We start from the raw sequence: 14,329 nt of genomic DNA on the forward strand, positions 1-14,329 counted from the left end.
TGCATCATTGCTCATCTCTTGATAATGGCCTCTGCAACGAGCCCGAAACGTCGAGTAAAGAAGGAAGAAGGACACACGGTGGAAACCCAAAAAATCTTCTGCGATAAAAAATAACTGTGAAAGCCTCAAACATTATAAGTAGGTAATAGCATTATATTATGTTTATAACTCAAACGTAATTTATGGTAAATTATATTATATTTGTATTAAATTTATTAAAATGTTTGTCTTATTTATAAGTCCTTTAATATAGATGTCACTATAAAATTACATTTTGTAAACGGTAAAAAAAGTCTTCATCTGTTTCGTATATAATATGATCAATTTTATTTTCTGTAAAACCTTAATGAATGTGCATTACAATAAAATGATAATATTATGTATCTTTGTACTAGATATTTGTTATGTTACATATCTAGTTTGATTTCGGCTCTTAATCAAATATTTAAAATTGATCATTTCTGTTGTTGTGTTATACATAAGAACTATAGTGTTTACAATTATTATTTGTTATAACTTAAACTGGCATCAAATATTTTATTTATGACTGAAATAAATGATACATTCTTAAAATTTCGTGTATCATTCATTGAATAATAATAAGTTTAATTAAAAGTGACCTTTTCCTTTATCGGCTCTTCTGATCCATTGCATTTTGACTTTAAGCTGCATTCTTCTTGATTTTTAATGGCTGATATGTTCTGAGGGACTTGAGTTTCATACTGCAATCAAACAAAAAAAAAATACTATATTAAAACTCATTTCATTCGAAAAGTCATCTTTATCCCAAACGATTCATAGTTAGTATTCCTACAATCTTATTGAGTTTATAAAATGTCAACTTTCATTGGCTATTAATATATTCCACATGCATGAGGTTAATTTACAATTACACGAATGTTGTTTTATAGATTCTCAAAAGTATGTACTGTTTAGTGTATTCAGCAGACTACACATTATAATATACATCAAGTTGGTACTACCGTTATCAATTATTGGTGAATTATTATAATGGTGAAGTGGCATTCATGGAAAAATATTATATAATATGGTAAATTGACAGTCCCATCTACCCGTCAACTATCAAAGCAGAGACCAACGCTTCCATTGACTACCAGAAATTGAATATATATTATATATTATTATATATACATAACTAGAACCATCTATGTAGGGATTACCAACCTTATTTTTACCAGGAGCACATTTTTTATAAACAAAAATGTAATGGCGGATACATTTTTTTTCAATGAAACTTACATAACTTTAATATTACATTAGTTCTATTTAAAACATTGTTAAATATAATAAAACATATAATAATACATATGTAATTTTTTTTTAAATATAAATATACCTATACAAGAAAACAGAATACAATACACTCTCAGTAATCCGCCGTTCAATTATCCGACAACTACTATAATCCGCCGTTACTTTTACTAGTTGAAAGCGCAAAATCAAGCTCTATTCGCCGGTATTCAATTATCAAATTCAGTAGTCCGCCGCATACAAGTATACAACGCAGATGAGACAGATTTATTTTGGAAACTTCTCCTTCGTAAAACGTACGTTCATCGCGAAGAAAGTAATGTACCAGGGAGAAAAGTGCCCAAGGACCGCACTACCGCCGCACCGCAAACCTCTATTTTTGATCGATTTACAATGCTTGAGACCTCTGTAGCGAGAGAATGCCTCATCTGATCGGAGCAATTCCAGTCTCAATGTGTGCGAAAAAACCTAGCTAAATAATACAAACAACTTCATTGCTACCCGCAAAGATGGCTGATCAAATAAGAAACAAAAAAAAATGGTAGAGCTAGTAGTAGATAGTAATTCTCGCAGACGGTGAAAATGAAAAACAGTTCAGTTATGTACCTATGATATGTAGGTATTCAGTTAGTATATGAAATAAGAGCTCAATAATTGTAATTTTATTTTTAAACTTTTTAATAGAATTCTTTTAATTAATTTTCCCAAAAAAAAGTCGAAAGATAATATTTGGGAATTTTTGCCACGCGTTCGTAAAAAGGTCCGCCAACCCTGGCCTATATTGACACTGGAATGATTATCCTATATCTATTTGTTAGTCATCAATGTATGACTGTCCAAATGTACACTATACTTTTCTTTTCTCTATCATTTACTTTTACAAAATATTGTTATGTTTATATCAGTTGTATTAATAAATATTAATTATTTAACAACTTTATATTGCAATAGAAATAATATTGTTTTTAATATTTCTTTACGATATTTGATTTATTTGATTTTGAGATTATTAATTTCATATTATAGTATTCTTTTTATCTATTTAGGTAGGTACCTACCTCAACCGATAATTTGTTATCAATCAAATTGTTCAGAATTTGGGTTATAAAGGCATCAAGTGCCAATGTGACCCAAATTTAAAAAAAAAACATGTAGGTATGAATAAATAAATTAGGTAAGTATAAGAATTCAATATTGGTCTTTTATTATCAAGTTAAATCCATGTCAAAACATAAATTAATATAATTATTATCAATTAAGTATGTACTTTATTCGGTGTATCCATTTATTTTTAATCAAATTTCAACTAAGTATATTTTTCATCTATAATCAATAATGTATTTTTTAATCCTGATATTTTACTAATCAATATTTTTATAATCAATGACCTTACTTAATTAAGTAAGGTCATTGATTATTTAATTGGAGCGATTTTTAATTTTGATAATAATTACGTCTACTGATGTTTATCTTTCAAAATTATCAAGGTTATAAAAGAAAAATAGCAAAAAAAATATCAGGTCTAAAAAAATACTTGAAAATATTAATAGGTTCTTAGTAATGAACATGAGTATTTTTACCCACTAGATAAGTATATATTCGACAAATGAAAATATAAATTGCAACCTAATAAAATGTATGATTATATTTCTTTATTAATAAAACGTAATTTGGAAAATGTAACTACTAATTATTATTATTATTTGACAAACAAAATCGTTTCAAAAAATGTAATAAATACATTTTTTGTATCTTTTTAGCAGATTTATTTTCTGGCATTCACATTAGATAGGTATAGGTAAATCATTCTACAGTGGCACCATAGGCGATTCGTGCGTGTATTGAATTGCTTGCGACAATGCCTATTTCAATAATAGCAAACAATACCACTGCAACTGCAAGCCGCATTTGCCGTACCCATGGTGCCACGATTTTACAACGTTTTTATTAGCTCGTATTCTTATTTGTCCGGTGGTTGTTTGTCCACTACAAATCTTGCAATCGATTTTTAACTAACTTCCCGACCAGCTAGACATTTGAAACTTTTAGAATATATCAGAACACGATGCCAGTGCATTCTTTTAATACTTTTAGCCATCTTTAAGTAGAATTTAATTCATTTCAGTTAATTCTGTTTTGTATGAAAAGTTATTTCGGAAGAAATCCGTAATCCAATCCGATATTATTGGTTGCTAAGTGGGTGGTCCTAGCAACTAAATTATTAATATATACGTGCGTTACTATGGAAATCAAAATGACATTTCAGTATTCTATATTTGTTTGTTTTTTATTTACTTCATATCAAGTACAAGTTTGAGCATATTGAGCATAATAATTGAACAAAAAATTTAAAAACGTTGTAAATAAAAAGTTCTTTTTATCAATTATTTATTTATACTATATAGCAAGTTACACAAGTGTAATCAAATCTATATTTGAATAAAGATGGAATTTAAAAAAGAAACAAAAATTTCGTTTTCTTTCCGTAAACAGACATATTATTTTGTTTTCTAATGTAAATTATTGTAACAGCTAAGTAAAACACAAATAGGAAGGATGTCGTCAAGTTATTTTGACTAAAACAGTCTTTATGTAAACATTTGTTTCTAAAAGAGTTTCTGTTTACTTTATGGATTGTCAAATACACATTTTTTGGCAAAAATAATGTAGGTAGGTACACCTACATAAATCACAAATAAGATGTCGTATATCAAAACATGAATCTTAGAACAGATTCAATTTCAATTATTGAATAGTAATTAATGACTGTAAAATAATACTAAATAATGGGTTAAGCAAGTGGCTACATCCATTTCTCGTAAAAACAAAATCTGTTAAATTAAATTAAATTAAAATTTATTTATTTTACGTATAATGAACATAACAAATTATAAATTTAAAGCATACACGACATGACATAAAATAAGTGTATAAATAATAAATAAGTGTAAAAAATACAGAGCAATGTGAGTTACATAGCAATACAATAAGTAATAAAATAAAAAATAAAATAACAAAAATAAAAGTAGATGGAAGCACACAGAGCATTGGTATACTACTAGATGAGGAGTTCCCATACAAGTGTCATTTTAAAAATGTACCACAAAAGAAGATATACGAATATCGTCTTATATTTCCTTGTAGGTACGAGTATAATGCGTTAAGACCGTTAACATGGATTCCCGAATTTCACCCGTATTGCCCTGGCTGTAAAACTAAATTTGCGTTCTTGGAATAGTGACCCTAAGGGTGTCTGCAACCCAAACCTTGCAAGCTACCAAAAATTCATGTCTGAGCGGATAGAGCAAGTCGTCATGCGCTGACTATTAGTTAGAGTAAGATGCAAGCTAGATCGGGGTTACTCATAATTATTGCCAGGTCGTTTTCGAGACAAATATTAAGTGAGTTTATATCGAGTTAAGTCCGCTGATATTAAAACAGTAAGTTTTAACACTGGCCGAGTCGCTGAAAATCGGGCGTCATTTTAAGAAGCATAATATGATTCATCCAGTAGTATATCAATGACACAGAGTGAACCATTGATAGACCCTATCTTAAAAACTCATAAAACAACGTACACCTACATTCACCCTCACGTAAGTGGAATATATCAATATCCGAAGCGATTCAGTTGAGGCATGGTCTAAAAAGATCGTGGCTAGGCGATGCGCGGATTGTACAAATGACGCGTGCCGAACGAAATATAACTTTCAACATGGGTCTATTTGATGTTATGTTTATTGTAATAATACTAATAATAATAGTATATTCATTGACATGTTTTTTTTAAGTACATACGTAAAGTTTTTTAGTCATCTTTACACGATTTAAGAATATTTTCATCCGACGCCGTGACAAAACAAATCGACGTGCGCACACTTCGATTTGCGAGTCCAGGCGACGAGTAAGAAATGTCGTCGCACCTTTCTGTTGAAAATTATTTGCCGTTTCACTGAAGTACGATCTTAAACATGGTTATTGCCCTCCCAATTGGCATTACCCTGCCTATTATCTTATTAGGATCAAACATGGCCGGAAATAATAATACTGCGACAGAATATTTCTTAATTATTTTTACAATGATTTTTTTTTCATCGACTGGCCCTTAATCTATATTAACGCCACTGTAAAAATTACAACGAATGTTTTTTATAACTTGACAAAAAAATAGTATTAGATATCTATTGTAGTTCCAATAAAATTAAAACATATAAGCCATGGAATGACGTACTTGCTTTAAGTTTATAAAATTGCGTTTTATCTGAAACGAATTAAGTATTTAATTTAAATGGAAAGTAAATAATTTTATCGTAACGGATAATAAATAATACAAAGAAATTGCTGTAAAAAATATTATACTTAGGTAAGTCAGTCGGCACGTTTTGCATAGAATAATAGAATCACGAATGCAAGAAAATCTTTTACATTTTACAATTACTTACTTATCAGCTGTTTGCGCTTACCTAATTTCTTCTGAAAATTTTGCGAAAAAAGGGAAAGGACGCTTATGCACCTAACTTACAAATTAGATCTTTAGAATTAACACTGGTTCTTTGAAATAATTTCATTAGGTATTATTATAATAATTATTGTACTTCCTACATTAAATGCATTAACTAATTATCAGATAGGTACTCAGAGTAGCGCAACTGGGTCTATTCTATGCTTATCGACCGCTAAAGTGATAAAGTGAAAAATATTATCAAACTTAGGGTAGGTTTGTATCAAAATATTAGCACTTATTGTAACAATTACAATAAGTTGATTTTTATTATTGCAATAAGTGCTATATTTTAACAGCACCTATCTTGCTGCTGTTAAAATATCGCACTTATTGCAACAATAAAAACCGGCTTCGTGTAATTGTTACAATAAGTGCTAATATTTTGATACAAACCTACCCTAAGTTTGATACTATTTATCAATTTAGTGTTCGATAAGTATAGAATAGACCCAATGGTGTGGAAAGGCGTCATCCAATATCTAACTTAGGTAAGTATATTATATCAATTCGGTTTTTATATCTAAATTTAACTTTGTATATTTTAGTGCTATATATTTTGTTAGTAATGTATCTATCCACACAACACATTTCTTAGATATTGGAGTCGTGAAACGATGATAAAATAATTACAAGATAAAAAGAACTTTTTATATACTTACAACGTTTTTAAATTTTCTGTTGAATCATATAAACTTTACTTGACTAGCTTAAACGATCAAAAAAAATTGTACTTGATAAAAATAATACTGAAATGTCATATTGATTTCCATAGTAACGCACGTATATATTGATATTAATAATTTAGTTGCTAGGACCCACTTAGCAACCAATAATAGTTTTACTTTTTACGGATTTCTTCCGAAATAACTTTTCATACAAAACAGTAATAACTGAAAATGAAATCAATTCTACTTAAAGATGGCTAAAAGTATTAAAAAATGCATTGGCATCGTGTTCTGATATATTCTAAAAGTTTCAAATGTCTAGCTGGTCGGGAAGTTAGTTAAAAATCGATTGCAAGATTTGTACCGGACAAATAAGAATACGAGCTAAGAAAAACGTTGTAAAAATACTGTATAAAAATGTGGTAGCATTTTATCTAGGGACGTCACTGACTAAGGGGCGGATCATCACCATCATCTGCCTGTATATATCCACTGCTGGATGAAGGCCTCTCCAAGCTGATTCCACTTCTCTCGATTCTGTGCGTTGCGTTGCCACGTACTCCCGCAGAACTTTATCATTTCATCGATCCAGCGGCCTCTAGGTCAACCTTTCGAACGTTTTGTAACTCTTGGGTACCACTAGATTTGTCCAACTATTGTCCCTTCTTCGAGCTATGTGTCCAGCCCATTTCCATTTGGGCGAACTCTATTACATCGCAAACCCTTGTCTGTTTCCTTATCCACTCAAGAGGCGGATATGGCCGAAGAATTGGAGAAGAAACAACGCAAGACCTGCTTACCCCCACGGAACGTCATTAAGTAACTAGATAATATACAATCTAGCATTTTCCTACATTTTTTCTTACTGCAAGTTTGCAAGTAACCACGAGCTAGCAACGCTAATATTTGTGTTGATAGAAACAACTAGGTAGGTACGAAATCTGTCAAAATCATTGCATTCATACAAAAACAAATAATATGATATAGGTAAAGAAATAAAGTAATGTAATATTATAATTATTAATGATACGAATAGTAAGATGATAATTACTTGCACCGGTAGAGCATAGTTTTATTATTTTTGCGTAATAATAGGAATTGAGTTTGTCATTTCTCACTGCATACTGGGAAAATGACACTTTCTATTATATACCTACCTACCAACTTTACGTAAGACTATCAGATACAACTTTGCTAGGTATAATTGGCTAATCGAGTTGCAGTTAACACGGAAGGTATATATCTAATTTAGTGATCTTTTACTATCGCACATAATTTCCGGTAGGCACATATTTTTTGCTATTCTATAGGACATGGTTAGCGAACCTTTTGCCGAAAGATATCAATATTTGCCATGTATTTTTTTCGACTTATAGGTACGTGGTGTAAATGAGAACGCTGCTGTTCTCGTTACTATTGATTTGTGTGTCCCTGATAACTATCTTAGAAATCGGGAGCATCAGTTGGTTGTTCTCCCAAGGTGCAGAACTAACCTGCCATTAGTGATGAAAATTGGGAAAGCGATGTTCAACCAAATTGCTTCGGATGTTGATATATTCCACTTGCGTGAGGGTAAGTTTAGGTGGACGCTATTTTATAAATTATTATTTGGTACAGCCATTTTTGTGGGTAGAAATGAAATTGTTTGTAATTGTATTACTTATTTTGGGTTTTTACGCACAACTTGCCACCAGAATTGGTCAGATCAGATGAGAAATTCTCTCGCTACAGTGGTCTCAAGCATTGTTAATCCATCAAAATCAGAGCTCCCCCCGCCACCTGATGAGATTAGTGCGATAATATTATATATGACGCATTAATCCTAAGGACCGACCTATGCAATTAAACGTGATGCTTCTTCTTGAAGAGTATTTGCCTGGTATTTTTGCGATATGTCATTTATTATTATTGTAAGTATTAATCTCTTCAAAATATAACATTCGCGTAGGTTTTCATTAGTGAATTCATAAATTTTGCAAAAAATCATTTATGAAATTGAATTAATGTTCATATTGAATCCAATAAAATTGTATAGAATTCCAGACCGTATCGTATAGGTACGGTCATCTCTTTCCGATAAGAAAGCTGAAAGTTCGCACGGCTAACTGTGCCACGGTGAAATGTTTTACGTACAATTTACATGTAACCAATAGTCTCACGTGCCACTAGTGGTACACGTGCCATAAATTTGCCACCACTGCTATAGGATTATAGTTTGACTGCATTATCAATCAGTTATATTGACGTCGTCATCACAAAAACGAAAATTTGTTTTTTTTCTTAATACAACCGATTAATTTGAGCCCCATAATAAAATAAAAACCATACATCACATCCTTTAACTAAAAATATTAAATATTGAAGATGACAGCGATGACATTATAATAAAATTAGTGGTTTATTATTTGTACTTATGTGTTAATTTTGTTATACTTTATATTCAATTTATGAGAAATAATATAATTTGATAATAGTACCACTGGTTTCAACTGTTTCGCAGCCCCCTTTAAAATCTTCAGATTGAATCGATTGCGTCATCTGCGTCAAATAAAATCGCCTCTGAAATCGGCGCAGTGGCATTCAAAAACCTCAAAAGAAACAATGGATGCATATGACCACTTGCCTGTTTCAATTATTCGAATTTAATGATCGACTTATTTAATATATTTCTCCACTACAAACCTTGCCATTGTGACTTGGCAATCGTCAAAAAGGCGATCTAAATCAACCTTTAAGACCGCTGTCCGGAACGAGGTTGTGCCTTTATGAAACTATTAATAGCGCCTGTACACGTGCATGAATTTACTGACAGCAATAGTAAGTATTTTAAAATATAGTGACAATAACTGTTTACTTACACGTAAAAGTGCTGACTGTCTCTCCAATCTCGTTCTTAAAGAGTGAGCGAGACGCGATGTTGTCATTTTATGGTACTATTTCGTACTATTTGACAGGTAGTGAAAATCGGTCAAACTGAAAATTTGTTCGTAGTTTGTTTTTTTTCCGGCAGAGTGACCGCTATCGTTCTACTACGCAGGCGCAGGTCGAAAAAATCGAGTATTATATTATAATATTAGTCTATGTTCAAACTTTTTTGATTCATGCATGCAATCCTGCCAATTGCAGAATAATAGGTACATGTTTATCCAAACATTTTCTTTTATTTTCCATGCAGCGATAATTTTTACTGTCAACAGTAAATCCATGCACGTGTAAACGGCGTATAATATCTACTTCTTCAATTACGATATTCGCCTTCTTCCTGGAAATATTTTTCTGTGGTTTTCCCTCTATTTTAGATTATGTGAGAAGGCATTTTCCACCACGTGTCCAGCAGTCCAAAATTCCTGTTTTATGTGCTATAATCATGGACCCCACATCCTGAAACGGGCCCCCAGGCTAGGATGTTTGGTGGGCCCCCCTACCTATCGCTAAGGGTAAAGGCAGTCTGACGCGCTGCAGTAGAGTTTGACATTAATGGTGTACGCGGTAAAATTAAGGTATATTTTTAGCGATTTTTTGTAATTTTTAATATGTACATCCGTTTGAATTATGGAGTTGTTGAGTATCAGCACACAGTTAAAAATTGCATCGTACAACCAAAAAAAAATAATTAATACCATTGAAGTAAGGCCAAAGGCGACTTTTTTTACTGTTGGACCAAATTTGTGATCTGTTTATCTCTTATCTGGTCGACTCGCCACGCCGGGCCCTTCCTGAGCCCGGGCCCCCAGGCTAGAGCCCTGTCAGTCCCCCCCTTGTGGGGACCATGGCTATAATATTATGTGTACCTAATATTCTCTTGGCCCGTGATATTGTATCCCATCCAAAACTCAAAATATTATCATATTATGTATGTATTACATTTAAAGATTTTATCTACTATCAATAACGTTCATTACGCTCTTAGGTAAATTCATAACAATTAATAATGCTCCATATCCCTTGTTCTAGTCCATTCGCGTGTCAGGGTTTATATTTTACACGGTGCATCCAGACACCTCAAAACTCAAAAACCAGTGAAATATTCCCATAAATATTTTCACAAATAACATATGAAAAGGTGTAGCATGCGATGCTATTGTTACTATTGGAATGCTTACTACTAATTTTATTATCAAGTATTTTTCTATGGTGAGGTCAGTTTGGCTACTGTTTATTATAGGTACGAAACTCGAAGGTACTGTGAACGATCTATTCCATGGCTGATTGATGGTACATACAATATGGTGAGGTTGTGTATTTTATCAATATTCAACGATAATAAATACGAATTAAAATTCATTTATCGTTTTTTTAAACACACACACGCTTCGTGAATATTAAAATGAATGAAAGCGTTTGAATTAGATGAGTAGATTTATAATCGTTCTCAAACTGTCGTAATCAAATTTGATATAAGTAGATAGAGGAAGGTTAGATTCACCTGACATTGCGGCCATAGCAAAATCACTTTGTAACGGTGTTAGTGTCATTTCAAAGTGACGATACCAACACCTAAATGAGTCGCCTGCACTGCCACAATAATCTGATACAATTCTACCTTCCTGTCGCTTGTTATCTATTCTTGATCATATACACTTTATTTACGTTTTGTAGCTTTTGTTTATTACCTAATTAAAAATCAAATTCAATACCCAAAAACTACATTGAATTTTATTTCAATTATTATCCAACTCGCTAAACAAACAGAAACATAGGTCCCTGTTATAAAAAAAAATTAAAAGAGTTGTTCTCACATCAAACTCACATCATTCACTGTCCGGCTGAATACTCTCAGACATAACGTCCACAGAAAGCGGCGTGGAGAACTGTGGAGGTAGTGAGGCAATTTGTTCAGCTTGCACCTCGCTAAACTCGCCAATCAGCCTCATACGGGCTTTACGCCTTATTTATCGATGTCGTCATCGATCCGTCTGTGACTTTTGAGAATTATTAAGTATCTGCTAATATCACTGAGGTGTTTGAAGTTTTCAAATACCACCAAGGAACGTCAATAAACTTGGTAATGACGTTACTAATATGATTTATTAAGCTGTCATCAGGACTTACTAAATTTTAGTTATGGCGTTCTTGCACTTGTTAAAAAAGATAAGTACCTATCGTTTAGTATTGAAAAAAAATGTATTAATTAAAATTATTATTTTAAATTTCCTTTCACACTAATAACACTAAATTTGTAAAACAAATTATCAGTCATGTATATGCACAGTGGGGAATGGGACGATTTGGCACCGCAAACTGGCCTCCGCCGATTGGCCTCCGGTAATTGGCCGCCGGTACAATCGGACGCCAGCCCAATTGGACGCCGACCCAATTGGCCTCCGGGAGGATTGGACGCCGCACAGTTGAATTAAATGCGCAAAGGAATAGACGTACGTTACGATTTGTTGGAGTAAATAAGCAAGTCAGTTTAATATGCTTCTTTTAATTGGGTCGGCGTCGAATTGGGTCGGCGTCCAATTGGGCCGGCGTCCGATTGTACCGGCGGCCAATTACCGGAGGCCAATCAGCGGAGGCCAGTTCACGGTGCCAAATCGTCCTAGACCCTGCACAGTGGCGGCTCGTCGACTTTCTAGGTGGTGGAGTTTAGCCACTAATATTATTAAATATACTTACATATCTACCTATTTTCTCACATTATGTACCAAGCTACTTATAATAAAATGATTTTATTAATGAGGAAATGAGTAATTTTTCAGAATAAATAATATGATTATCTGAGTCGTTTCTTAATTACATATAAAAAGCGTGCTTAAAAATATTAACTTAATTAATAATAATACTCTTAATTATTATAGACTTACCATTATCAGTTTTAAACAACGACATACAGCGAGCGTTTATACTAACCTAGGGGTCATTTGATTCGCTCCCCAGTATCCGTAAACTAGCGCTAATGCATTCACATCCTTTGTAGAAAGACATTTGTACCGTGGCGACGGGATAGGATTGAGTGATCCCGGTAAGCAAAAAATAGACGCAATAGCTTTCTTAATTTGTACACAGGCGTATTTAATTAAATTAATTATGTATATACCTCGTCATCATCATTATGTCATTACATGATTTACAATCATTATTTTATTTATTTGTGAGTATAATAATAATAAATATCTCTATAAAATTGCGACCGGTTTAGATGGAAATAATAAATTATAAAGTTAATTTAATTATGTAATGAACTAGGTATATTATGACAATGGTAAAAATATCGGAAGTGTATTTTTAACATGATAACTATGTGGGGATGGTCCCTACGAACCCTTAAGGTAGAGCCGACCCTGTATATGCATGTACATGGTGGTGTAAATACGATCAACAACAAAGAAGTAGAATCTAATACTAATCCATCAAAAGTGTTACATTTTACGATGAGTAAGGCGAAGTTAGTTTGCAGTATCATTCTTTGTAGAATGCATGGACATACTTGACAGGTACGAGTTTAAAAAAGACGTCTTACCTTGACTGTCAGGATGCATCCAACGAGGGCAATGGTGTTACACAGCATGTGACACGAATCCACCAGCAGCGTCAGGGCGTGGGTCACGTGACAGATGATCAACTGCGCCGAGAACAGGATGACTGTCAAAGCCAGGACCAGGTGGAGAGCGACCGGTTTGAATTTCTGCAACCATTCCTTGAACCCCATTTTTTTTAGATCTCTTGTTTATTTAGCACGGATTGATTGGTGATTTTTACTCCAGTGCATGGATGGTCTCTTTCGCGAATTCGTTGTCTATGTGTTAATTTTTCCTTTTTTCACCATCGGTTTTTAGACGTTTTCAGAGTGGAGAATTGTATGACCTAAACACAAAAAAAAAATTATTTAATTACGTCAGGCAGTTAAACGATTGTGTAAATAGGCCTGGATTTGCCATACATGGCTAAAGGGACCAACAGTCTAACGGGCCTCCAAATTGGCAGGGATGTTGGAGCCTAAAGTATAAATTATTGCCGAGGTGAAAAGTCTTTTTTCGAGATCGCGATGAATTAAATCACCAAAACCATTAATTATCACGTTATAATTGATTCAAAATCTACCTAAAATGTACCTATTTATACGAAAATGTGAAATTTCAAACAAAAAGAGTATTCTAATGGATTTATGTTGTGTACTATTCCATTTGAGTCGTTTTTTGCGACCCTGGTTTCGCCTTTCGGCATCTTCAGGCACTATGTGCACATACATTAAACATTTCAATATATTGTGTAAGTCAGTACCTGATCCAGTACCTATTACCAGAACAATTTATTAGCTCGATAAACGACGCGAATCCAAGAACGCCATGGAAGTCATGTCCTGGACATTGATTATCTTCGACTTATTAACGCCGTGCATGGATTTACAACTAGTTCATTTTCTTATTGAAATTAAAAGTCCTGACATGCTTAAAATTTAAATACGACACATTACGCGATAAATTAATAATGCCTCAGTATTTTAACAACCGGTTCGTGGTGCGATAGAAGCAAAACCATACGAAGAAAGCAATTAAAACTAGTAAGGATTAATGTATGCAACTAAAACAATATCATGCATACTATTATAATATTTTATAATTTTAATGTGTCTATCATAAACAATAAACTCAAATGCATATTGTGTATCAATCTCCTAATTATTAATCAAAATGGAGCCCAAGTATACCGAATGGCATCACTAGCGATCAAACTAGGTAGTACCTAATCGTGTACTATTTTTACGAGAAATATTATCTTCATTCTTCACCCTATTTTACTCGTTTTTTTTCACGCTCTTAGCACGAAAAACAAACGTGGCAAGGACTATTATTAACATGGCCCCCACATCCTGAAACGGGCCCCCAGGCTAGGATCTTTAGCGGGCCCCCTACCAATCGCTAAGGATAAAGACAGTGTGATGCTC

General features: G+C 33.1%; 1 protein-coding gene across 1 annotated transcript in view; it reads right to left on the reverse strand.

The window, feature by feature from the left end:
• ZnT77C (Zinc transporter 77C) overlaps nucleotides 1-14,329 on the reverse strand; it is a 42,509-nt gene that overhangs the window by 14,460 nt on the left and 13,720 nt on the right. The window contains exons 2-3 of the mRNA XM_085958739.1: nucleotides 12,905-13,248; nucleotides 621-722 (exon numbers count right to left, since the gene is read on the reverse strand). Of these exons, the coding sequence (XP_085814865.1) occupies nucleotides 621-722; nucleotides 12,905-13,093 (291 nt within the window). The 5' untranslated portion in view covers nucleotides 13,094-13,248. The remainder of the gene's footprint in view (nucleotides 1-620; nucleotides 723-12,904; nucleotides 13,249-14,329) is intronic.

The sequence above is a fragment of the Rhyacophila brunnea genome, unplaced genomic scaffold, assembly GCF_057557595.1.
Source record: "Rhyacophila brunnea isolate RB1 unplaced genomic scaffold, BYU_Rbru_1.0 scaffold_8, whole genome shotgun sequence".
In the NCBI taxonomy this organism is placed as follows: domain Eukaryota; kingdom Metazoa; phylum Arthropoda; class Insecta; order Trichoptera; family Rhyacophilidae; genus Rhyacophila; species Rhyacophila brunnea.